The sequence below is a fragment of the Candida dubliniensis genome, chromosome R, assembly GCF_000026945.1.
Source record: "Candida dubliniensis CD36 chromosome R, complete sequence".
In the NCBI taxonomy this organism is placed as follows: domain Eukaryota; kingdom Fungi; phylum Ascomycota; class Pichiomycetes; order Serinales; family Debaryomycetaceae; genus Candida; species Candida dubliniensis.
The window spans coordinates 2000977-2026941 of NC_012867.1; the positions used below are offsets into that span (position 1 = coordinate 2000977).

A 25965-nucleotide genomic window follows, 5' to 3' on the forward strand; every position below is an offset into this window, starting at 1 on the left:
AATGAAGGAAGGAAAGGTGGTTTTGTTGATCTTGAAAAGAAGAAGAAAAGGGTGTTGTATTTGTTTATACTTTTTAGACGCCAAAAATATTTTTTTTTTTTTTTTTTTTGTTTTGATTTTGATTTTGATTTTGATTTCTCTCCCTCGTCTGGCATTGGATTGGATTGGACTTGGACTTGGACTTGGATTTGGACTTGATTCTATTCCAATGGACTATTCCCCTTTTTCTATTGTTATCTTATTCCAATTATTCATTCAATGTTTTATTATCTCCTCCTTCCTTGTTCTCCTTCATTATTAATTAGAAGAAAGATCTATTCTAGAAATGTTATTAAACTAAAATATCTAACATCAAATACAAACAGAAAACATACAACAATTTAAACATATTTCTTATAAACTGGGCTATATAATTCTACCTTTTTCATTCATTACAAAATGATCTAATAAATATCATGTAAACCACCCATGTTAAGTTATTCTATTTATTCTGTCAATGGTATAAATTGTTTTTATAATCATCAAGATGTATTAATTTATAATATGTCAGACCAGTAAAAGTTACCCAATTTTCATGAATAAGTTTTTCTTTATATTTTCTATCTTGAATATATTCTAAAAGTTGGGACTTACTCCATTTCGTCATTGGCGGTTCATGCTTTTCCTCTAGTTTTTGTACTTGTTTTTGTATTTCAGTAATTCTTTGATTATATTCAATCAGATCTTTATTAATTTGTTCATATATATATTCAGATGGATTCAATAATTCAATAGGATTTATGGGATAAAATCCCGAGGTTTCCCAATTATAAACAATATTATTTCTAGTTAAATTAATTGCTCTAGCTTGCCAATATTTATGAACAAAGAATTTTTGATGCATTGAAATAGTATCAGTTGCAGTTGGAGGGCTGTTCTTATTAATGATCACATTATTACCGAAATAACGATTATTTAATCTTGTTAATTTTGTGTGGTCAAGTCTTATGCTGCCGTTGGTGGAGCTAATCTTGAATACTGGTATAATATGATGGGAATAAATTGGTAAAAATATTAGAATAATACCATGTTGATAACAAATTTGTTCTACTTGATTAGCAATTTCTTTAAACCATTCCTGTTCATGCATCAAAAGTATACATTTTCCATTGATGTATTTGCTTTTTAGATAAGGGATGAAAATATTAAGTAACCATTGAATAAATAATATACCTTTTGAATGGCCATCCAGTGATAAAGCATATATCCATTTGGGCCTATCATCATAAATCCAACCACAATCAATCTCCAAATGATTTTTATTGAAAATGAATCCTGGATGCATGACTTCACCAGTAGCACTAGTACATTCAATAATTGTACATTTATTAGGCGGTAAATCTTCAATAGTAGGTGGAGTTGGAATATTAGCTTTATTCTTATATCCACTCATGACTAGATTTGAAATTGAATATTCAATAGGATTATTATCTAAACTATAAATGGTTTCATCATAATTGAATATATTTCCTTGAGGAATTTGATATTGAGATACATTATTATTAAATTCTTGAATAAATTTCCCAACCAGTGGAATTGTTGGTCCAATGATTTTTTGAATGGAACTTTTTCCTTTATCAACAATTGGTAAATTAGGATGTCTTTCTTGCAAACGTTTAATCCATGAATAATCGAATCCTCTCGGCAGTTCTTGATTATTTTCTTTCCGTTGCTTTGATAATGATAAAAATATTTCAACATATTCCCTAACATCATTTTTACTTCGTGGATAACCAGCATGATACGATTCTAATATCCAGTTAACTATATGATCTTCTTGATACTGGGAAAACACTCGTCCACTTGCAGAGGCTTTGTTTTGGAGTACCTCACCATTTAATCGGGAATTCAATGCTTCATAGCTGACATTATATTTACAGATTGCGTCATTAATATTTGACAATTTCCCAGTGTTTAAATCATTCAAAGCTAATTTAATACGATATTCATGAGCATCATCTTCATCTTGTGGTGGTGGAGATGGTTCTGCTGCTGCTACAGATGCCAGTGGTCCTGGGGCTGGTTCTGGTCCTGGTGCTGCAGGCGGCTGTGGTGGTTGTTCTCTTGTTTCTTGATTTGCAAACATATTGCTTAAAAAGAAAAGAAAATTTACCATGTATTATTAAATTGAAAAAAATTGGAAAAGAAATGAAGAGTGAAAATGTGATCGTATTTGTTGTAAGTTTGTAGGTTTGTGGGTTTGTAGGTTTGTGGGTTACTAACTCTATTTCAAGGCGGATTAGTAGAGAGTTTGTGGTGTGAGAGCTCAAGCCAAGTGTTTCATATATTGTACTTTATTAATTAATTTCCTGCCCTGAAAATTATGAGGCGATTGAATTTTATGCATTGAATAGGTAGGTGTGTCTTTTTCTTACATTTATTAATAATAATATGCTCTTTAAATAATATGAAATGTACATACAGTACTAATTACAGCTTTATTCCCCAAAAAAATCCTCCAAATTGTTAACTGTTCTTCCCCTTATTTATTTTTTTTTAAGGTTGAGACTAGTAGGTGGTGGGGGTAGGATTATACATTCTTTTCTCTTTATTATTGTTGTTGATTTTGTTTTTATTTTTATTTCTGTTTTTGTTGACCATATTTAGCATATATTTCATCTAATGGTTTCAATTCAAACCCCCAATTTTCTTCACCTTCTCTAGTAATATAATATTTTTTTAAATCAATTTGATGATAAGGATGATAAGTCAAATTAAACCAAGGAATAACAAATAATAAAGCATGACTATATTGAGAATTTCTATTAGAAATATCTTTATTTCTATCATCTAATTTACTTAAATTTTCATTATAAGGTAAAATTCCTTGACTTAATTTTTTTTTAATTTCAAATCGATCTAATTTAACTTCTCGATGATTTTCTCTCCAACCAAGAAATCTTTGACTTGATTTAACATAATTTAAACAAAATCCTCCAAAAAATCCAAGTAAGGTAGAAACTCTTAATGTAATTGGATTAACAACACTTGGTTTCATTCCTTTACCTTGACTAGGAACAATTTTTTCCCATAATTTCATCCCAAGTGGAAATGAAGCCGTAATGACAGCCCAATTTACATAATCGGAAAATCGGAAATATGAAACAACTCTAGTGAAATATGGATCTCCATCAATTAATTCATAATCGCTATGTAATGGTGGAGCTCTAACTGGTTGATTAGTAGCAGTATATGACATGATCTAACTTGGTTTGGTCAGTTGCTTCTTAAAACTTGTTGGTTCAAAACATTATTAGCAATGATTTTTTTTCTCTTTTACTCAACATTTGATTGGCGTACAAGTTGAAATAGTTGGGTAGTGTAGATACTCCCAAAAAAAAAAAAAAGAGTATCTGCCATATGGTAGCATTACCGAGATTAAGGGGATTTAATTAATTAATTAATTTGTCGTGGGAATATGACTAATTATATTAATTACTCCTGATTAATACACTACCACTTATATTATAAATATATACCGGAGCTCGCCACCTCTACTACTACTACTACCACTTATGTAGTTCTATCCTATATTCTTTTACTTATTCTTTATATGGCTTTTTCCTACCTCCTAAATCTATATGCTCAAAAAGACTAATACCCCCTTTTACTGGCTATTGATATGGATCCCAATCACAACACGAATCTAGAATATATTACTGCTGACCATTTGTCGTATCCAACATGGTTATTCACTATCCCTGGATATTTTATTCATTTATTGTTAAGTGTGGTTCGATGGTTTGATTTACAAACTTTTGTATTCATTTGCATAGTTTACATTTATTGTTGTTATAGTTATAAACAATCAACTATGAAACAACAAACTTCATCCTTTTCTATTGGAGCTACTACTACTACTACTACTAAACGTCGGTTATCCAAGGGTAGAAATGGATCGATGTATTTACTTAATTTTGTTGATGATTTTTCTAAAGACAATACTTCAAAACAGAAACAAAAACAGAAACAAAAACGGAAACAGGGTCCTATCCCAATTTACCAATCCAGAACAAGTTTTATTTCACAATGTTATAATTTTTTTTATGAGTATATCATATCTTGTTATTCGATTTTCAGAGCTCCATCCAATAATTATTATGATTTTCCAACTACTATTGATATGAGTAAATCTCCAGTTGCTATTTTAAATTCAATTAGTCCTGTTTTGCATTCAGTACCTTTTAATTCTCAAAAGCTTAAAGTATGTTTATTTTCTTCAATGACGGATAAAACACATGAACGTCTGGTTAATCTTATTAATGATTCTATTATTCTCAATTCTTTGACTGAATTTAAGATTTGGTTATTAAAATATCTGAAACCTTCCAAAAGCTATAAGTTATCAAAAGCTAAATCTGAAGCTTATTTTGCTAAACAAGTTAGTTTATCTTTGAGCCATGTATTTAATTCTCCAGTCGCTAATAATTTATGTGAAGTTCAATTACAATTATGTGAATGGGCTCATTTGCCTTATTTACTGGCTATTCAAGCAGATATATTATTATCAATTCTTCAGAGTTCAATATGGTCTTCACAACCTTGGCTTGTTAATGCTGCTAATAAAATCTTAGAAAAATTTCCTAATATTGATTTCCACGAATTGCTTTTTAAATTAGGTCAAACTCCTTTATATGTGCCACGTGATTTTCCTTGTAATCCTCGTCGTCGTCATCGTCCAAAATACACCATTTTTAACCAGAGAGAAGGAGGAGAAAGAAGAAAAGAAAAAAGAAGATGGAGTGATTCAGGTATCACTAAACGTTGGACCTTGGACGACAAAGTAGTTACCTCAGGTGGTCCTACTCCTTATAAGGACTCTAATGGAACGTATAGGACATTGATTGATAAAAATGAGAATGTTGAATTTATTAATGAGAATGATACTGGTGGTCTAGACATTCCAGCTAAACCTATTGCTGCATCCACCCCTTTTACAAATATTACAATTGATAATGATCCTATTGATGGTGCACTTGCATCATCTGTTATTACTGTTGAAGAAGGGTTTTCCTTAATAACTACGTCTAAAGGAAAAATACCCCTACCGCCTATTGACAATTAATGTATATAAACAAAAAGCTGAATAGAATCAGGAAATTACAGATAGATATTGTGTTATGTCCTTAATACATAGAAAGGAGAATAATAATAATAATAATAATAATAATAATATATGATAACCTGATTATATGTTGTAGGTACTATTTTTTTATTATGAATTTTTTTATCTCTTTGAATATGTTAGGGGAGAAAAGTTGTCCTAGACCTAGTTCAATGAAGAGAAAATTACCACTAATGGTAATTCAACAGTTAGAAACATACCATATGTATAACATATATAACAAAGTACTAGTGGATTGGGGTGGGGGGATGGGGGGGCGATCTTTTTGTCTAGTAATTAATTGTCGCGCGGTAAATAATACCACCACCACCGCCACCACTAGGATAATTGTGGAGGGGGGGATATCGGGGAAAGGACAGGGACAGGCCGGAACTTGACGGGTGGCAATTAGAAAAAAACCAAAAAAAAAAAACTCAAAAATGATTTTAGGGCAATCACATACACAACTCACTCACCAATCGCCAATCACCATCTCTTAATCTTAACCCTACTAATACTACTTTATCATTAATAGTTTTGAAATCAATAATAGAAACCTCAACTACTCCCAATTGATACATTTCTTTATAGATATTCGTGCTCCCCTTTTCCTTTTTTTTTTGGATTTTCAATTTTGACACAAGAATATGTCAATTCGTTTGCACGATAATGATAATGATAACGATACTGAAGAAGATGATAACACTTCCGTTATTACTACTGATTTTGAAATACTAAGTAACCATATCAATTTTCCTCCTATTAATGATAAACCATTTATAATACGACTTATCAATAGTATACGATGTTATAATATTCCAATAATAAATTTCATAATTTTATTAATCTTAATAACATTTTTAATTAAATTAACGACAAAATATACTAATCTTTATATGAAAAATTCATTGATTACCATAATAATAACTAATTTAGTTTTATATGGAATATCAGAAACTTTAGCACAACTGATTTTAATTTATCGTCATGATCAACCAATAATAAGTTTTCAAATACATGAACGGATTAGATTAGATGATGATGATGAGGAGGAAGAGGAAGAGATGGGTGTTGGTGTTACAAGGTTGACGTATTTTCAATTTAATAGATTAGCAGGATTTATGTTTTGGGGATTTATAATGGGATTTATACAATGTTTTTGGTATAAATTTTTACAAATATATTCTGAACAACAACAAGGATCAAAAAATTTTAAATTTATAGAAGTTTTACAAAAAGTTATGACTGATCAATTTTTATTTTCACCAATATCATTATTTTGTTTTTTCATTTATGGAACAATAATATTAGAAGATAAAACTTGGAAAGATACTATAAAAAAATTACAACGAATTTATTTAAAAACTTTAATAATTAATTATATGATATGGTTCCCAATTCAATTTTTCAATTTTTTAATTATACCAAGAAATTATCAAGTTCCATTTAGTTCATCAATTAGTGTATTATGGAATTGTTATTTATCAATAAGAAATTCCACCAATTAATTAATTAATTAATTAACTAAATAACTAACTAACTAACTAACTAACTAAATATACATTCTTAAATTGGAATTAGATAAAGATTCAATAGTTTGTAATCTTTTAAAAATACCAGCAATAAATTCTTCACCATTTTTTCTATTTAAACATAATAAACGACGTAATGCATAAGCAATATAAATAATTGCTTCAAGTTCAAATCGAGTAAAATTTGATGATGATGATGATGATGAACTACCGTTTAAAGAATTTAAAACTAATCCAACTGTATTAATATTAGGATATAAACTTAATTGAGATATCATAGCTGCTGAAATCCCAGATATAGTATGAGGAGGTAATAAATCAGGAATGCCATTTAATGTTTCAAAATCTTGTTGATTAAATGTATTAATAGATTTATAAATAAGTAATTTAGCAAAAAATAAATCATTCATCTCACCAATCTGGTTATTCTCGAGGTTATTCTCGTAGTTATTCCCTTGGTTGTGGTTGTAGTTATAGTTGTAGTTATAGTCGAAGTTGTAATTGTGATTGTAGTCATTGTCATCATTGATATTACTACCAGGAGCTAAAACAAACCAATTTAAATTTTTAAACCATTCATTTAAAGTTTGAGTAATTCTTCTTGCTAATACATTATTAAGGAAAATATTAACTAATTTAGGGATAGTTATAATTAAAACTCCTTTAGGAATAGTAGAAGAAGTTCCCAAATTTCCATCTTCATTTTTACCCTTATCTTTACATTTTTCATTTTCATTATCAATTTCAATATCATTTTCAAGATACATAATTGGAATGGTTAATTCGCGATAATATTTATGATTAATATTTTCTCTTTTATTAGATATTCGATATAATTGTTCACCTTGATTAAATTGAGGATCAATTTCTTGTTCTCTTCTAATTCTTCTTGATGTTGTAGTTGAATTTAAAGAATTAGTAGGATATAAATCAGGATATTCAATAATAATTGATCCAATTGATCTTGCATCAATATTAATAAATTCATTTTGAAATAATGAAAGATGAGGTGGTAAAATAACTATTGATTTAATTTCATTATTATCAAAAATTTGTTCATAAATTTCAATAGTAATTGATGGATCATAAATTGGAATCAGTTGTAATTGTTTAAATTGTTCATCTTCAAAATTTTCATCTTCTTCATCTAAAATATGACGAGAATTTTTAAATTCATGAATTGGCATTGGCTGTGAATGAATTGGTTAATGAATTAATGTGTTAGTTCAAGATCAAACAATGTTATAACAATGTAAAAAATGTAACAATTATACATACCATCATGTTTGAGAAATTGTTAATAAATAAATAAATATACAATAAATAAAAGAAAGAAAGAGAAAGCAAAGCAAAGCAAAAGAAAAGAAACTAAAATAAAATTAACAAATTCAAAGTCCCTTGAGTTAATGGACCTTATATATATATATATAGTAAGAGTGAGTCAGGTTTTTGGATCCAGGGTTTGGCGTTTGGGTATGGGATTAAATTGATGGAAATTTTTCTTGTCTTTATTTTTTCTTATTCTTCTCTCTCACTCTTATTCTTATTCTTTGTGATTTAGATCTGGTGATATGATTTGATTTGAATTGGTTTAACTACTACTTCTTCTTCTTCCATTCTACTACTTCCATTAAAGAAAGGAAGGGTTCTGCGAGTTGTGCTCTCTTTAATTATTATAAGTCCCTTGATTAATTTGTTTATTTATTTATTTATTTATTTATTGGACTGAATTAGGAAATTAGGTAGTAAGAATTAGGAAATTAGGGTAATATTTTGGATATGAAATATGCATAGAACAATTTATTATTTATTATTATTTATTAATTATATTGATTGATTAACGACAACTCGAATCGAATAATTTTTAGTTTATACTTCTTATGGGTTGGTTGGTTGTGTTGTTGGCGTACGTCGTTTGGGTGTTTGGGCGTTTTTACACCCTTCCTTCTTTCCTTCCTTCTTGGCCCCCTCTCTCTGGCCTCTCCTGAAATGAAATGAAAAAACAAAGTTTGAGGCGTTCAACATTCTCCGCCTCACCTTACTCTTTCCGTCCGTCCTTTCGTTCAACTAATTAATTACTTGGTAAGTTTAACCTAGTAACCCGATTTTAATCCCTGAAATTTTTTAAATTCTTCGAGGTTCATTACTAAAATAATAAAATAATATTATTGATTGATGATGATGACGTAGATTAAGACACGTCTAGTATAGTATAGTCAAATGACATGTTTTGTCAACTTGCATTTTGGTTTAAATTCTATTTTGATCTAGATTAAAAATTAGTTCAAGCAAGCCAGAAGAAGAAGAAGAAGAAGGAACAAGAGAGGTTATTGTATATTTGAAGAGTATTAATTACCAGGTAGTAAGTAAGTAACAGTAATTTGTGGCTATTATGTGGATACTTTTGCAGAGAGTATTGAATTGAACTGAATTGAATTGAATTGGTCAGTGAGTATTAAATCATACGATCCAAATAATAATTTCTCTCTCGTTGTCTCTGCTAAGTTAAACGAAGTAGTAGTGTCTTTTGCATAATAAAAATATTTTTCCTTTTTCCTTTTTCATTCGTTATAACTTTCATTCATTGAATTAGAACAACAACAAATACCCATCACCACCTACCTTCCTTTAGAGTAATTTTATTGAATAGTTTCCAACAACAACAACAACACCCGCCATCATCTTTATTTACTCGTTAATCAAAAATATGCTGCTGTTAATATTATTATCTCGTACATTCAAACTCTCCAATTCAATACCACTCAAAACTTTATTAACAACATCTACTACAACCACAACCTTTGGTGGTGTTGCTTATCGTTCATATCATTCACAAGATCATATAAACATTAACACAATTGATAATTCTAAAATTGATGATCAAATATTAACTACAGCAATTAAATATATTCCTGAATATGGATTTCAATCTAAATGTATTACTGAAGCCATTAAACAATTGAAATATCCTGATTCAATGAATTCTCTTTTCACAACTAAACCAGGAAATAATTCATTAGAATTGCAATTAATGATTCATTGGTTAAAATTACAACGGTATAATTTAGAAAAATATATTCAAACCAATCCATTTTCTAATACTCAATCATATGAGGAAAAATTAATTGAATTAATTAATGTTAGATTATCTTATAATGAACCAATTTTACATCAATTGAAAACTAATGGAATTAGTCAATTAATATTACCTTATAATTTAAGTCAAGGTTTAAATGAATTATATCAATTAAGTGATGATTTAGCTTATTATCTGGGTGATAAATCTCATGATTTTAATTGGTACAGTAAACGATTAGGTATTGCTTCAATTTATGTTAGTTCAGAATTATTTATGTTAAATGATACAACAAAAGATTTCAAATTAACTAAACTGTTTGTTAAAAAAAGAATTTATGATTTACAAAAATTAGGTAATGGTTATAATAATATTGAACAATGGATTGGGTTTAATACTATTAGTTTAATTAATTTAATTAAATCTCAATTAACCAGAGGTTAACCAAAGGTTAAAATAAAGATAAATAGAATAAAGTAAATATATATATATGTATGTATATATATATGTATATGTATATTATATTGTATGTTTTTGGTTTATCTATTTATGGCACTATTGGCAATTTCATGACTTATATTCATTAATTGATTTTTAATATCATTAATTTTTAATTGTTGATCATTAATTTGTTTATCAAGTCGTTTAATATCATTTTGAATAAATTCAATTCTTTTATCAACATTTAAATTACATTCATCAAAACTTTGTGGTAATAAAACTGGTCCAATTAATTTATAAATTTTATAACTTTCTTCATCATTTTTAATTCTTTCTTCTTGTTCTTCAATAGTTTCTTCATCTTCACTATCAAGATATAAATCTTCAAATTCTTGTTTAACAATTAAATTCTCTTGATATTGATTTTCTAATTTACTTCTTAATCCAATATATTGACCTAATATACTTTGATTACGAGAAAAATTAGTTGATAAATATTCAAGTTCACGTCTTTTCACTTCAAGTTCTTCTTCAAATGATGTAGGTTGTGTTGATGGTTTAGTAGTAGTACTAGTCAGCATTGTAAAAAGGAAAGGAAAGTAAGGGGGTAGTTGGGGGGGTATCAAAAAAATTGTAGAATGAATTTGCAAAATGAAATTAAAGAAGGGAGGAAAGAAATGATAGTAAAACTTGATGATGAAAGAGGAAGAAAAGGAAGGGGGTTTATATATTTATGATTGAATGATTGAATGAGAAAGAAATTTAAAGGGCAGCAGTAGCAGCAGCAGCAACAATTTTTTTCAAGAAGAAAGAACATTTTGGGTCGTGTCGTGTCAAAAACAAAAAAAAAAATTTAGTGATGAAATTTTTAACGAACTTATTTCACATTTCACATTTAATCTTCTTACAACATCACTTCTTCCTTCTTCTTCTTCTTGCTTGCTTCTATTTCTATTCTTATTTCTATTTCATTTCATTCCCTTTCTCTTTCTCTTTTGTTTTGGTCTCGTTAATACTTTCCTTAAGGTTAATATATACTGTATGAATGACTTCTATTAACAGCAACAACAAGAACAACTAAAGAGGCAACTCCCTTTCTTAACATGAATAAACTCTATAATGTACAATTAGCAGAAATAACAACAAGGATATATATATTATAATAATAATAATAATAACAATAACAATAACGCCTTATATACGCCTATTTACCTACTTACCTGCCTCCCTTATTTCATTGCATTATGTAGCTGAAAACTTAAAAATGACCCGACCCAACCCAAACCCAACAACAACAATAACCAACAGTTTGTATGTATGTTGGTTTGTTTCATGATATGCAAAAATCAGACTTTGAAGAATACTAACAATAATAATAAATTAATTTCTATTTCTGGGTTTCTTTGGAAGGGATTGCAAAAAAAAAAGGCATTCGGATATGGAATGAAAATAGGGGAAGATAGTGAATATGGATTTGGCTCTTCTTCTTCTTCTTCTTCTTCTTCTTATTCGGGGAAAATATTATTATCATTTTCATTAATAATAATTTCTGTAACTGGTACTTTATATCTTCGATTATTATTATCACCACCATATCCTTCCATTTCTTCATAATCATCGGCATGACTATTGTGACTAGTTTCTTCATCATCTTCTTCTTCTTCTTCTAGTTCATCATCTGAATCATCTAAATCAATAGAATTAATTGAATCTACCAGCATAGCATCATTATTATTATCTTCAAATTCAATAACATCACCATCGTTATCATCATTATTGAAAATAACTGATCTATCATGTTCTTGTTCATGTTCTTGTTCATGTTCTTGTTCTTGTTGTTTCTCATCCTTGTCATTAATATTATTCTTTTCTTCCATATCCACATCCATCATAACTTCATCTTCCCCTTTCGTTTGTTCTTTCTCCTCCTTCTCTTCCTTCTCCCCCTCTTCTTCTTCTTCATCATCATCAATTATGGCACTATCATTATCAATATTATTTCTTTTATCATCAACAATAACAAATCTTGGTCTGATATCATTAGGATGATAACTACTATGTCTTCTTAAACAATCATCATCATTTCGTAGCAACAGCAACAGTTGCAGTTGCAGTTGTAACAGCAATAATTTCATTTTCTTCTCTTTATTTAATCGTTTAGTTTTTCTTTCAATTGCTAAACTTCTCAGTTGTTGAAAAGGAGTAGCAAATAAATCTTGATTAAATATAAATCCTTGACATTGTTTTAATGATATAATATTATAAATTTCATTAGTATAATATTTCAGATTTTCATAAACTTGGAAATTTTCATCTTGAATCATTGATAATGATAAAAAAGAATTACGTCTATACCAAGGTGAAGTAGAATTAGCAAATGATGAATTTCTTCTTTTAATCATGGTTGGTTTTGGTCGAGATAATGATAATGATGATAAATTTGTTAAATTGTTAGGTGATAATGATAAAGATAATGATTTAGAATTATTGTGGTGGTGGTGATAATAATGGTGATGATGATTCTTTATTGATGATGATGTTGATTTACGTCTGGGTTTATTAGATAGAAACGTGTTATCCATGGTGGTGTTGGTGGTGGTAGTTGTGGTATCAGTTGCCGTTGCTAGGTGATTCTTTACCATAATGAATTATTGCTTGAATTTGACTTTATAAATAATTCCTACTTTTCTTCCTCCGAGATTAAGATTAAATATGAGATTGGTTTATTCGTTATTGGTTGGTTGAATGATAAAAAAAGGAAACACAAGTTAAAATTGTATATATGTTTAAAAAGTCTTGTGAGTTATAATAGATACGTGTATTGCGTGTGTGGTGTATATATTTTTTACTTATCTATCTATAATATTTTTGTTGTTGCTGTTTAATTAGATTGTGTCACACACACACACACTCTCTCTCTCTCTCTCTCTTTTTCTCTGTTTTACTAATCCAATTGTTTCCCCTTTCCCTAAAGATAAACCTTACTACCACTATAGGCTCTTCCTTCACTTGCTTATTTCTCTTTTAACTTCAGTTTATCGGGATTTTCTTTTTAGTTTGGATTATTTGTTCAATTATAAATTCAATCCACACTCCAGTTCTCCTATCCTTATCGTATCCACAGTTTTTGTATTATTTCAAATTTTTGTAAATCACTTTCAACCCCCGTCCCCCCCCCCCGGCCAAATAATATAACTACAATTGTTAGTTGTTGATCTTAACCGAACAAACAAAACTTCTCGAGTAATAAATAAGACTAAAGAAAAACATTAATAATCAAGATTAAACAATTAAGTTAGACAAACAAAACACGATAAAAAGGCGAATATTGAAAACTATAAATTGATCTTAAACAACAATTTGAATCAAAAAAAAAGAAATAATTGTTGTTGTTAACTTAATTCAACTGTTCATTTCTTTCATTCCTTCTAAGTAAATGCATTTTTAAATACTTGTCAAAAATAAAGGTAATGTCGCAAAATACTTTTATCTGAATTGTCGCAAAATGTAAAAAAATGACAAAAACTTTATTTTTGAGTCACGTGCAAGGGTTAAAGATTAACAACTATCAACGACAACAACAACAACAACAACAACAACAATTATTTTATCATTATTTGCTTACACTTTAACTTATAAATCAAAGATTTCGTATACTCATTAAATTAAACATGTATATACAGGTAAAGATTTTAGATGTTTCAATCATTTCTTCTTCTTGTTCTTCTTCTGTTGTTAATGTTGCTTAGTTTTGCTAAGTTTTACTTATAAGCCAATTATTGTTATTTCCATATAATATACAATATTTATCCCAATTTTTCTCTTTTTTTTTTTGTCCCTCGCCCATAGTAAATAAATCAATCAATCAATCATTTCACTGTCATATCAACATTAACTTGCCTAAATTTGGCTCCAGCTCCTAATTCAACTAAAATTCTATTATGAGATGAGGTTTAAATTGAATGGAATTGAATTAATCCTTTGTTTTTTTTTTATTTGTCTGATAATAATTCATTAATAACTTCGTTGTTTTAATTTCATCATAACATATTGTAATCCTTCACGAGAATTTTTAATATTTGTAGAAAATTTTTTATGACTCCATTGTTCAATTTTTTGTTTAAATCCAAATAAATTTGAACTAAATTTCACTTTACTCTCTAAATTTGTCAATCCATAACCATTTTCACTTTGTGTGCCTTTATATTTAAGATATTCTTCAACTCGAATAAATTTCCGATGATCAAGATTACTAGTATAAGAAACCAAAGTTTTTTCATGACGATTAATTATAGTTTTTTCAATAATCCAAGAATTTAAACTATTACCTAATATAGGTTTAATAAAATTTGGTAATCGACCAGTTTTAACAATTAATCTTGTGGTACATAATTGACCTTGATTATCAATATATGATTCAATTGTATCTATTGATAATACATGTTTAGCATAAGGATTAGGATATCTATTGAAATAAGCTAAACTTGTAGTTTCAAAATCAAATTTAAATTGATGTTTATTCTCAAAATAAAGTACCATTATAAAAGGGGGGGGGACGGTTGGAGGGGGCGATGGTGTATTTTTCGTCAATAGGTGGGAGGGGAGATAAGTTTTTTTTGGTGTAATAAATTCACTTAAAGTGTAGGTGTAGATGGAGATATAACTCTTTATATATTGATGAGATTGATAGATTAGTTATTAACCTTTCTTGAAAGACTTGTAAATAAAATGTAATTTTTGAAAGAAATTTTGAAGGGGGGTGAAATTTTTCTTTCTTTTTTATTTTTTTTCAATGTGTAATCAATCAATCAAATTTTTAATCACACCAGTTTCAATTTTTTTTTTTCAACCAATCCAATTTGCCGAGTTTGTAACAAACAATCAATTAACTTCCTAACCCCGGATAACCTGGGAATTAAAATATATCCCACTATCTAAACAATCAGAAAGCTTTTTTTTTTTTATTTTTCACTTATTTGTTCTTACCTTAGTAAAGTATTATTTGATTAATAAAAAGGTACCACAGGGTAAGAAAGAATTCTCCAGTAAATATTTTTATGTCAAAATTCTTAGCCAAAAATTATTGAAAAAAAAAAAAAGAAAGACCCTGTGAACAATCTTCTTATATTCGCTAATTTGTAATTATTTTGGATATGGAATGAACTTCTACTTAAATGAATGGCAATACTACTCATTTTCCTCCTTTTTATTCCAATCTTAAAGTAAAACTTTAACACTATAATCTGAAATGAGTATAGCTCACTGATATGGTTAACGCAGACTTTTCAGAAGTCATCAAAAGGACTGGGTGGCCAAGTTGGCTAAGGCGTGAGACTGTTACTTGTAAAAAATTCACTTTAACGGATTTTGTACCACGACATCTCAAGATCGAGAGTTCGAGCCTCTCCCTGGTCGCTTTTGTATTTTTTTATTTGGTTCTTATTTACCAATATCAAATTGACTTATAACGAACCAAGAAGAGTTCCCTTTTTTCTTTTTTTTTTTTAATTTACTTATTTTCAATCATGAAATTAATAAAACATCTATATTATACATCAGAAGATATAGAAAAAAAAATGGAAATAACAAATGCCATCTATCATTTAAGTGGATGTATGCCATTGATTTAGTATATTTTCCCAATTGGCTTTATCTTCAAACTATGTCCAAAAGTTATTCTTTAATAAATCTATTTTTTACCACTTTTCTTGATACCACCTCCAACTAATGGACCACCTTTCTTGGCCTTTTCTGCCATGGCTTTTTTAGCAGCAGCATCAGCTTTTTGCTTAGCTTTAAAAGCAGCATCATCTTCATCAAATTCTTGTTGTTTCTTCTTTGGTGCCTTTAATGGTTTAGCTTTACCTCCTTGACGTCCAGACATATTTAAAATAATCACAATTGAAGGGTGAGTTGAAGATATATATATATATATATATAAAACTAAACAAATTACAACTGTAAGTATTTTTTTTTTTTTTTTTTGGCTGAGTTTTCTTTTTTGGTGATGATGATGATGATGGTGGTGGTGGTGGTGAATGAAATGTTATGCTTGCTCACACTACCTCTCTTTTCCATTCTTTTTCCTTTCATATTTCATAATCAACGAACTGTTAACTTTTATTTTCATCAACTGTTTAAACAATCATTTCCTTCCTCCCCCCCACCACATTTATTATTAACAAACCCACAATTTCACAAACTTACAAATGGGGATATTAACTACTCAAGATAAAGAAAAAGTCAAACGTGCAATTCCCAAAGCAAACAATAAAATCATCGATGCAACGGTGGCACGATTATATATTGCTTATCCCGATCCCACCAAATGGGTTTATACTGGATTAGTAGGAGCAATTGCATTAGTAGATGATTTAGTAGGTCATACATTTTTTTTAAAATTGGTTGATATTATTGGTCATAGAGGAGTTATATGGGATCAAGAATTATATGTTAATTTTGAATATAATCAAGATCGGAAATATTTCCATACATTTGAAATTGAACAATGTTTAGTAGGATTATTATTTGAAGATACTAATGATGCTAGTCATTTTTATAAACGAGTAACTACTCGACAAAAATATGGATCTAATGCCACGGTAAAGAATAAAAGTGCTATTGCTTTGAAAGAAAGAGTTGGATCAAATAATAATCATCAAATCCCGGGTCCAAGAGGAGAATTTATGGATGTAAATACTGCTCAACGACAAAGAAGAACAAAAGGAATATTATATTATGATGATGTACCACCACCAGAATGGAGATCATTATATGCCGAATTGGAAGCAGCAGGAATTACTGAAGATATGATTGCTGATAATAGACAATTTATTAAAGATTATATTACTCAACAAGGTGGTCCTTTAGTTGGATTAGAACCTCCAATTCCTAGAAAATTTCAGAAACGTCATGAAGTTGAACATACAATGACTGAACCTTCGAGAATTGCCTCAACAGCATCATCTTCATCGTCAACTTCAAAACACAAAAAAGCACCGCCGCCACCACCACCACCACCTGAAGCAGCGGCAGCATCACAGCAACATCCAATAACAGATACAACAACCACTGCATCAAGAATTGACCATTATTCACTGAATGAATCGAAAGAGCCTTCTTATTCTCCATCACCTACATCTACACCTACACCTGCACATGAAACAGAATCTCATGAAATAACACCAGCAAAATCTAGATTTAGATTACCTCCATCAACAGCAGTTGTACCCCCAGTAAGCCATACATCATTACCACCAAATGGCGGTCCTCAATCTAATGATAAACCATTACCAACTGTTCCATCGCCATTCTCGCCAGTATCTCCACAAGCACCAAACCATTCTGCTCATCAAGTCCCACCTCCACCTCCAGCAAGAGCAACACCACCGGCACCACCTCCACGAGCAGGAACCAATCAACCTGGATTACCACCTAGAAATACTCCTGGATTGCCACCAAGAACTAATAATGCACCGCCACCACCTGCACCACCACCGAGAGCCACAAGAGGACCAGTTCCACCACCACCTCCTCCAAGAGCTGCCAGAGCACCAATGCAATTACCACAAACCTCACCACAAAGTTTACCACAGTCACCTCAATCACCACCACAAGGACAACAATATCCATCAATTCCATCAAGGGAGAATATTACTACAGCTATATCTCCACCACCACCACCACCTCCAGCACCGCCATTACCACCTACATTACCTCAACAAGCTAGACCGCCTATTGCAATACCTCAACAACAATCACCTCAAGCAGCAACCAGTTCGGTGCCTCAACCTCCACCTCCACCACCAGCGCCTCCATTACCACCTCAAATGAATCAAACAACCCAACTGACAGGAACGTCAGTACCAGCAACAATACCAGCTCCTCCACCACCACCACCAGCCCCACCAATGCCAGATATGTCAAGCTCTACAAGTGGTGGTGATAGTGGTGGTGGAATTTCTGAAGCAACAGGAGATGCAGGAAGAGATGCTCTTTTGGCATCAATTAGAGGTGCCGGTATTGGAATGTTGAAAAAAACTGATAAATCTCAATTAGAAAAACCTAGTGTATTATTACAAGAAGCTAAAGGTGAGAGTCCACAAATTAATTCCAATTCCGATACCTCTGTTAATGCACCACCGGCTAGTTTAGCTGATGCTTTAGCTTCAGCATTAAACAAGAGGAAAGAAAAAGTTGCTCAAAGTGATGATGAAGATGATGATGATTGGTGAGTCAAGAGAATGTAAGAGGTCTATACATATATATATATATATGTATTTCTGCATAGTCATTACATTGAAAAAAAAAACACAAGTTCCCTTTTTGAACCCTTAAATAAATATAAACTTATTCAATAATTATAACAATATTAACAAGAAGAAGTTTGACAGCATATTTGTGTATGTCTCATAGAACTATAGTCACTGAAGAAGTATATTCTCTATTACGATTGTTGACCCATTCTTGTTATAGATCTACCCAAAAGTTACTCAACCTTAAATATGTCATAAAGTTTTGCTAATGGTGATTTGTAAATTCTTGGAACCTAGAACATTCAAGATGAGATGAGAGATTGACAAACCAAACCAAACCAAACCAAACCAAAAAAAAAAAAAAAAAAAAAAATTTACAATTTCAATTTAATTAAAAAATCTTCCATTTTTATACCATCAACCTTTTATTATAATTAATACCTCCCCCCCCCTCCCCCTCCCCCGCCCTAGGCTTTATCATGACAGTTACTGAACCTAAAACTCAAGATGATTTGAAAAAGTTATTACAATCATTTAAACAAGCAACTGAATTTTGGATTCAAAGTATAACCATTAATCAATTTAATCAAATCAATGGAAACAACACCACCACGACCACCACGATTGAAAATCCTCAACAAGAGTTAATTAAATTGATTAAATTAATTAAAGCTCATACTACAAAAGTTGGGATAATTTTTAAACCATCAAATTTATTTAAAGATCCTAATGTTGCTTATAATACATTAGAAAAATTATCGGAAACTTTAGTATTAATAATATCGATAATTATTCAACTTGAAAATGAACAACAAAATTTAACAACTAAAAAAATTTCCAAAATATTTTATGATGAAATTATTGATCAAATAAAATCATTATTTTCATCGATAATTGAATTGAATCAAGAATTGATAAATATTATCAATAATGGAGATAATGAGAAGGATAAGGATGATGATAATGACAATGACAATGACAATGACAATGACGATGATGATTCGGGAAGATTAATAAGTGTTGGGAAAATATGGTCAAATTGTGATTCATTAGATAAATTATTAAATGAAGGAGATTTAGGATTACTTACCACCAAAATCAAACAAAGTATATCAATACTTGAAGATGGATTTGAAGAATTTGTAACATGGGCTAATAATCCAAAAGAAATTGAAGATGATCCATTTGGACTCAGTGATGATGATGATGATGAAGAGGAGGAGGAAGATGATGAAGAAGAAGAAGAAGACAATTCACTTCAATCAACTATAGATGTCAAAGAATTATCAGAATATTCTCTTATATGGGTCAAAAAAATTGAATTAATTAAATTATTAATTTCATCATTTAAAAAATCATCATTACCTAAATCAAATGTAATTCCAATTTCTGGTAAAACAATCGATGAAATAAATAATTTACAATTAAATCTTGTTCAATTAATTGATAATTTTATTGTTGATTTAATGCTTGATAGAAATATTCATGATGATGAAATAATCAGATATAATAAAGGAATCATTAATCAAGCTATAAAATTAAGTGAATTAGCAATAACTATTTATAAATCCATCAATAATAATGAAAAAAAATTGAAATGGTATGAAACATTTATTAATAAAATATCTTTATAAATTCGGATTTATAACCGTGGTTAGCTATTCAGAAGAAGTTATTAATCCTAAATATTTGGCATGATGTTTAGCATGTTCTTCAACAAATGAACTAATGAAAAAATACAGATGATCATAACCATCAACCAATCTTAAATCAACACCACCTTTATAATTTGCTTCATTTGCTGCTTTAACAAAATTTTCTGGTTTTAATTGATCAACATAAAAATTATCATTCAAACCTTGATGAATTAAAATTGTTGGCAAATAATCATGATTTTTTGTATATTGTTTAATTAAATGTGTAGGATCATATTTATACCAATCTTGTTTATTATCAATCCCTAAATAATTACCAAAATTTTTTTCACCCCATTGAACAATACTTGGATTACTAATCGGAGCAAAAGCACTAATTGATTTATATTTTTTAGGTTGAGTTAAAAATCCAACTAATGCTCCCATTCCTCCCATTGAATGACCAGTAATACCAATATTATTATCAAAATCTAATTCAATAAATTTTTCACTCAATTTATTTAATAATTCTTTATGAATATATGAATACATTTGATAATTTTTATTCCATGGAGATTGAGTAGCATCAACATAAAATCCTGCTCCAGTACCAAAATCCCATGAATCATCTTCACCAACAATTTTTGCTCCTCTTGGTGATGTATCAGGGAAAATAATAGCAAATCCATATTTACTAGCCCAATATTGGAAAAATGATTTTTCAGTAGCATTTTGTGGTGTACAAGTTAATCCAGAAAGATAAACTAATACCGGGATTTTCTCTTTGGTGGCATTAGGATTAATGGGTGGGATGAAAACATTGACATCCATTGGGGTTTTGGTTAAAGTTGAATCATGAGATAATTTATGTAAAATACCTCCAAATTGAGTAATAGTTGCATTTGTTTTAAATGACATATTGACTGGTTATATGTGTGTATTTAATAAAGACAAGAAGTAAATATGAAATTGGAAAGAAGAATACCCAAGTAAGATTGAGGAATGGCAAATAGTTTTATTTATATGTGTTGGGTGAAGGAGTCTTTGAGCAATCATCAAAAAGATCTCAATGGGAATTAATTTTTTTCGGGCGTTGTTTTCCATACAACGATTACGCGCAAATCTTAACTCCATTAGGAAAACATTTCCGGATTGGTCCTTTTTAGTTGTGGTTGTGGTTGATAAACTATGGTTAATGATCAAAAAACACTTAGATTGATTCAAACAAATATTGTTGATATGATATAGACGTACTCGTTGAACTGCTATAATATCAAGATCAAACATTACACTGTATTAAAAAAAACAAACATTTATGTATATTTAATAAACATGCAACTCTTTTAAACAGTCTTTGGCTAAGAATTATTATTCTATACACTATCACATTCATTCCTTATATTCTTGATCAGATTCACCGTTAACAGTATTTTGACCTTGAGAATTTGACTCTTCATTATCACTAACAATTTCATTATTATTTTTGTTAATACTATTGGTGGTTGTGGTAGTGGTAGTGGTAGTGGTAGTGGTAGTGTCCCCCATTTCTTGATCTTTATTTTTGACAATACTTCTAAGTCCAATAACAAGATTTGATCCCATTACAAATTGTGGATGGAAAAGCCAAAAGATTATACAACAAATACCAATCATTGCTGCATCCAATGTCATTACATACGATTCATGAGTGATTAAATATCCTCTAAACCCTTCTGACAATTCAACAACTCTATAAACACAACGAATATAAACAACAATCACTGCCAATGTAATAGCTAGAGTATAATAGTTATACAATGGACGATTTCGTAACTCTTTATAACCAGGATTATAATATTTATCCAACACTTCAAGTTTATACCTATTGGGATTATTACCATTTAATAACAATTTAATAAAGGTCATTAAAGATTTCTTTTCATAGGGACTAGATTTAATGTCATTGGTACTGACATCACGGAAATAAATTCTCCAACAAAAAACTAACCAAAATATTAAAAATACCGTCATGGAAAACACTTGGAAGGCAATACCAGCAATCATAGTATTAGTTCCTGGATCAACATCTTCATACCGTTGAGCCGCTATAGAAGTCATTCCTCCTCCAACTGCTTGAACCACTAATGAAACCACATCACAAGTAATGAAAATATATGAATAATGTAATGGTTTTAATAATGAATATTGACGACCATGAATAACCACTAATTGACCAAATAAGAAATAAATTGCTGCCATTAAGAAAACTGGACTTATACTAAGAGCAATCAATTGTAAAAGATAATAATCAAATATTTTCATATCACTAAATGATAAGACTCGACCTAAAAACCCAAGAAATTCTAATGCGGTACCACAAGTCCAAGATACATTAAACCACCAATAACGAGATTTAATGCATACTAAACAAGTCATGACAAATGATATACCGAAAACAATTAAGAATATTATATTAGCAGCACGATTTAATCGAGGAATAGCATAAACATTTTCTTGCCATGCCAAATCTAAAAGATTCTCAGTTGCTTGCCAAATGATTTGTGTTGCTTGTGCTTGTATATCACTGGCAGTGGCTGTAGCAAGTACTTGTTCAGCCGAAATAATTGATAATGATGCTTGAGCACCACGGATTATTCTTGAAGCACTAATGTAATCAACTTTAGCAATGGTTGAACCTTTCGATGTTAATGTGTGGACAGCATTAGATATTTTTGATTCTAGAGCTGGAACATAAGTTGCAGCAATGGTTGACAATGTAGTTGAAGTTGCCGTGGTGGTGGGTGTCCATTCTGTAATTGCTGCAAGATCCATGATATGATATGATATGATATGATATGATATGATGTTTGGTAAGACTTAACTTTGTTTTAAAGAATGAAAAGTTATTTAAAAATAAGTAGCAAACTTTGAATTCATTACCTGATTATATGTACACACACACACATATATATATATATGTATATTTGTATATTTGTATAGTGTTTGATGTAAAATATAACGGGAAACTTTAGGATAACGGATAGTATCTTTGGTTTGTTTGTAATTCCCTGTCGATTTACTATTACGGAGTTTTACAATGTTCGTAATTATCGAAAGATACAAAGCACATTTGAGTGATTTGATATAAAACTACCACAACAACAACAACAACAGCTACAACAACAACAGTTAAGAGAACTTGAAATTCTTCATATAACTACTAATTAAATAGCCAATTACATGACTAACACCCCTTTCTGATATGACTCAGTTAAATTAATAAAAAAAAAAAATAGAAGTGGGGGTATAATAATAATAATAATATCTTTGTGACGAAAATAACAAGGTTTCAGATTGTATACATGCATTCATACATACCTATGTAAGAAATTCTTGCATATCCCTTAGAATGAAAATAAGGAGGAGAAGACCGTCATGGACCAAGACGTAGTAGTAGTTGAATAGTAAGTATTATTGGTCTACAACATCCAAAGTTGAACAAATAGAAATCACCATGTACAGAGTGTATGGAATAAAGGGATATTGTTCTATCTAATAGATCAATCTATAATAATATTATTTGACTACATTAAGAATTAACCTCATGTAGTCCAGATGAGTTATTGTTGTAGTTGTTGTTGTTGTCGTGGCTGTGTTGGTGTGTAGCAAGCAACTTAAGATATGATACATTTTCATTCATTCATTCATTCCCTAATTTGTTATCTATAACAAGTTGTTGTTCATTAAGCTTTACTTTCTACGAGTTTTCTCTCTTCATATAATAACTATCACCTGAAATAATTATTTCAACACAATCGCAATAAGTTACTTGTACTTCTATATTGCTTGTTTCTTTGAAATAGCATTGCCACTACTAGTATGAGCAATATATTTTAATTGTTGTTTTAATATTTTCTTGAGTAAGGAAGTACCAAAATATCGAATGGTTTTATATATATGCATAGTAAAAATATGATGGTGGTTAGTTAGTTCGTTCTTTAGTGGCACAGCCTTGCGTTACTTATTTACTTGCTTCTGGTGGTGTACATTCATCCAAATATAGTTACTAATTTTATAGGGCATTCACACTCATATTTACACAACACAAAGCTACCATACATATACGTACATTATACATTATAAACTTTTCCCTAAATAAATAAATAAATAAATAAATAAATAAATACCCTCTGAATCGTCAACCAATTTTCAGAAATATGCTAGACTTTTTTTTTATGTTTGTGTAAAAAGCTTAAATTGCAAGATTATGCAGTTTAAGAAATTCTGCAGCAAAAAAAAATTTCGTTTATTTTTAACTATTGTGTAACTATTTCTATTTAAAGGATCTTGATGGAAAATTAAAAGTATTAAAGTAGTATTGAACCCAAATCATCTATTATAACTATGTAATTTTTTTTTTGCTTTATTTCTCTACAAAAAAAAAAAGAAAAACAAAAAAACAAAGAGTGGAAGTTAGAATAGACAAGAGAAATTCTTCAATATATGAAGATTTTCCGTCACACGAGTCAAAGGTGATATTCACCACCTTTAATCCATAGGAAATAAACAATACCTATAGGCAATGCACCTAAATGCCTGGCTTCTCATATACCTACCATTTGCAACAAAGTCAGGTATTTCAAGTTTTCTTGGTAGCAGCAGGATACATACCAATTTATACACAAAAAAACATGCTGTAACACATAATGCATGCATGAACTACAAATCGAACAGGAATAGAAAGGTGATGGTGGGGGTGGTGGTGGTATGGATTTCTTCTTCTTCTTCTTCTTCTTCTCCCAATTTTGAGTTTACGAATGGTTCGATTCTAGTTTTTTTTTGCACCTAACTGGCCGTCATTCATCCATCCATCCATCCATCATCATCATCGTCATTGTCATTTTTAACTGCAACGTTTTATATATAACATTCGTTTTCGGATAATCAGAAACATTATAAACTTGACTTCTCCATAATCATGAGACTAAATACCCCTTAAATTTACTGGGAACTTTGAAAATATATATATATAGCTACTACTATTATAAAAAACAAACAAACAAAACAAAAAAAAAAAAAAACAACAGTTTTCCTAGTGATGCAACATCGATCCTTTTTTTGTTCAAACTACATTCAAACTTTACAATAAAATAAAAAAATGATTTTTCCATCTTCAGAATTAATTTTTTCAAAGCTTATACTTATAAAAACAGTTGTACACCTGTTCAATTGACTGATAAAACCATTAAATTAATCAAAGACCCCATCAAATCCTGATTCTTATATTGCTCCATCAGGTAAAATCTTATTCAAAATCAATTATACATCATTAAACCCCATTGATATTAAATTATATCATCTTGCCTCTAGTTTAATGTCATTATTTGTCAACAACAAAAATGGATTTGGTAGAGATTTTAGTGGTGAAATTGTTTCTATTGTTAATAATGTGAAAACTAATATTAAATTTGGTGATTTAGTTCAAGGGATTTATAATAAAACTTATAGTGATGGTACGGCATCATAATATCTTTTAGTTGATCCTAATGATGTTGATATAATTGTTAAACGAAATAATATTTCTTTAATTGAAGCTTCAAGTTGACCAACAGTATTTGGAACTGCATTAATGATATCTAAAGATTTACAACAATATAAAGATAAAAAAGTATTGATTCTTGGTGGTGGTACTTCAATTGGGAGATATCTTATTCAACTTGGTAAACAAGGAGGAGTTAAAGAAATTATTGTTACTTGTTCACCAAAAACTGAAGATATTGCTAAATCATTAGGTGCCGATACTATTAAAATATTGTTTATCCTGTTTTAGAATCAGTTAAATCAACAGGGAAATTTGATTATTTATTGGATACTTATGGTGGTCATGATTTATTCTCAGAAATTA

The 25965-nt window shown here is 29.7% G+C and overlaps 14 protein-coding genes across 14 annotated transcripts, besides 1 other annotated feature; 5 read left to right on the top strand and 9 right to left on the bottom strand. All coding sequences in view use genetic code 12, as the record gives it.

The window, feature by feature from the left end:
- Positions 1-493: 493 nt before the first annotated feature.
- CD36_34780 (Cirt 1 transposase, putative) lies at positions 494-2155 on the bottom strand (the record flags this gene model as incomplete). The annotated part of the gene is made up of 1 exon (XM_002422376.1): positions 494-2155. The coding sequence occupies one exon, from the start codon at positions 2153-2155 to the stop codon at positions 494-496; it is 1662 nt and encodes a 553-aa protein (XP_002422421.1).
- Positions 2156-2617: 462 nt separating this feature from the next.
- CD36_34785 (NADH-ubiquinone oxidoreductase subunit, putative) lies at positions 2618-3238 on the bottom strand (the record flags this gene model as incomplete). Its single annotated transcript, XM_002422377.1, has 1 exon — positions 2618-3238. One exon carries the CDS (start codon positions 3236-3238, stop codon positions 2618-2620), a length of 621 nt encoding a protein of 206 aa, XP_002422422.1.
- A 423-nt stretch (positions 3239-3661) lies between these two features.
- Positions 3662-5104, top strand: CD36_34790 (conserved hypothetical protein; the record flags this gene model as incomplete). Its single annotated transcript, XM_002422378.1, has 1 exon — positions 3662-5104. The coding sequence occupies one exon, from the start codon at positions 3662-3664 to the stop codon at positions 5102-5104; it is 1443 nt and encodes a 480-aa protein (XP_002422423.1).
- A 686-nt stretch (positions 5105-5790) lies between these two features.
- On the top strand, positions 5791-6651 carry CD36_34795 (vacuolar membrane protein, putative; the record flags this gene model as incomplete). Its single annotated transcript, XM_002422379.1, has 1 exon — positions 5791-6651. One exon carries the CDS (start codon positions 5791-5793, stop codon positions 6649-6651), a length of 861 nt encoding a protein of 286 aa, XP_002422424.1.
- Positions 6652-6695: 44 nt separating this feature from the next.
- CD36_34800 (conserved hypothetical protein) lies at positions 6696-7862 on the bottom strand (the record flags this gene model as incomplete). The annotated part of the gene is made up of 1 exon (XM_002422380.1): positions 6696-7862. One exon carries the CDS (start codon positions 7860-7862, stop codon positions 6696-6698), a length of 1167 nt encoding a protein of 388 aa, XP_002422425.1.
- Positions 7863-9382: 1520 nt separating this feature from the next.
- On the top strand, positions 9383-10195 carry CD36_34805 (ubiquinone biosynthesis protein, mitochondrial precursor, putative; the record flags this gene model as incomplete). Its single annotated transcript, XM_002422381.1, has 1 exon — positions 9383-10195. One exon carries the CDS (start codon positions 9383-9385, stop codon positions 10193-10195), a length of 813 nt encoding a protein of 270 aa, XP_002422426.1.
- A 95-nt stretch (positions 10196-10290) lies between these two features.
- CD36_34807 (prefoldin subunit, putative) lies at positions 10291-10773 on the bottom strand (the record flags this gene model as incomplete). Its single annotated transcript, XM_002422382.1, has 1 exon — positions 10291-10773. One exon carries the CDS (start codon positions 10771-10773, stop codon positions 10291-10293), a length of 483 nt encoding a protein of 160 aa, XP_002422427.1.
- A 924-nt stretch (positions 10774-11697) lies between these two features.
- Positions 11698-12834, bottom strand: CD36_34810 (conserved hypothetical protein; the record flags this gene model as incomplete). Its single annotated transcript, XM_002422383.1, has 1 exon — positions 11698-12834. The coding sequence occupies one exon, from the start codon at positions 12832-12834 to the stop codon at positions 11698-11700; it is 1137 nt and encodes a 378-aa protein (XP_002422428.1).
- A 1372-nt stretch (positions 12835-14206) lies between these two features.
- On the bottom strand, positions 14207-14731 carry CD36_34815 (mitochondrial intermembrane space protein, putative; the record flags this gene model as incomplete). The annotated part of the gene is made up of 1 exon (XM_002422384.1): positions 14207-14731. One exon carries the CDS (start codon positions 14729-14731, stop codon positions 14207-14209), a length of 525 nt encoding a protein of 174 aa, XP_002422429.1.
- A 1150-nt stretch (positions 14732-15881) lies between these two features.
- On the bottom strand, positions 15882-16076 carry CD36_34817 (translation machinery-associated protein, putative; the record flags this gene model as incomplete). Its single annotated transcript, XM_002422385.1, has 1 exon — positions 15882-16076. One exon carries the CDS (start codon positions 16074-16076, stop codon positions 15882-15884), a length of 195 nt encoding a protein of 64 aa, XP_002422430.1.
- A 325-nt stretch (positions 16077-16401) lies between these two features.
- On the top strand, positions 16402-18426 carry CD36_34820 (actin assembly factor, putative; the record flags this gene model as incomplete). Its single annotated transcript, XM_002422386.1, has 1 exon — positions 16402-18426. The coding sequence occupies one exon, from the start codon at positions 16402-16404 to the stop codon at positions 18424-18426; it is 2025 nt and encodes a 674-aa protein (XP_002422431.1).
- Positions 18427-18926: 500 nt separating this feature from the next.
- CD36_34830 (conserved hypothetical protein) lies at positions 18927-20081 on the top strand (the record flags this gene model as incomplete). The annotated part of the gene is made up of 1 exon (XM_002422387.1): positions 18927-20081. One exon carries the CDS (start codon positions 18927-18929, stop codon positions 20079-20081), a length of 1155 nt encoding a protein of 384 aa, XP_002422432.1.
- A 24-nt stretch (positions 20082-20105) lies between these two features.
- On the bottom strand, positions 20106-20999 carry CD36_34840 (S-formylglutathione hydrolase, putative; the record flags this gene model as incomplete). Its single annotated transcript, XM_002422388.1, has 1 exon — positions 20106-20999. The coding sequence occupies one exon, from the start codon at positions 20997-20999 to the stop codon at positions 20106-20108; it is 894 nt and encodes a 297-aa protein (XP_002422433.1).
- Positions 21000-21470: 471 nt separating this feature from the next.
- On the bottom strand, positions 21471-22892 carry CD36_34850 (sphingoid long-chain base transporter, putative; the record flags this gene model as incomplete). Its single annotated transcript, XM_002422389.1, has 1 exon — positions 21471-22892. The coding sequence occupies one exon, from the start codon at positions 22890-22892 to the stop codon at positions 21471-21473; it is 1422 nt and encodes a 473-aa protein (XP_002422434.1).
- Positions 22893-24531: 1639 nt separating this feature from the next.
- Positions 24532-24793: a mobile genetic element.
- Between the last annotated feature and the right edge of the window lie 1172 nt (positions 24794-25965).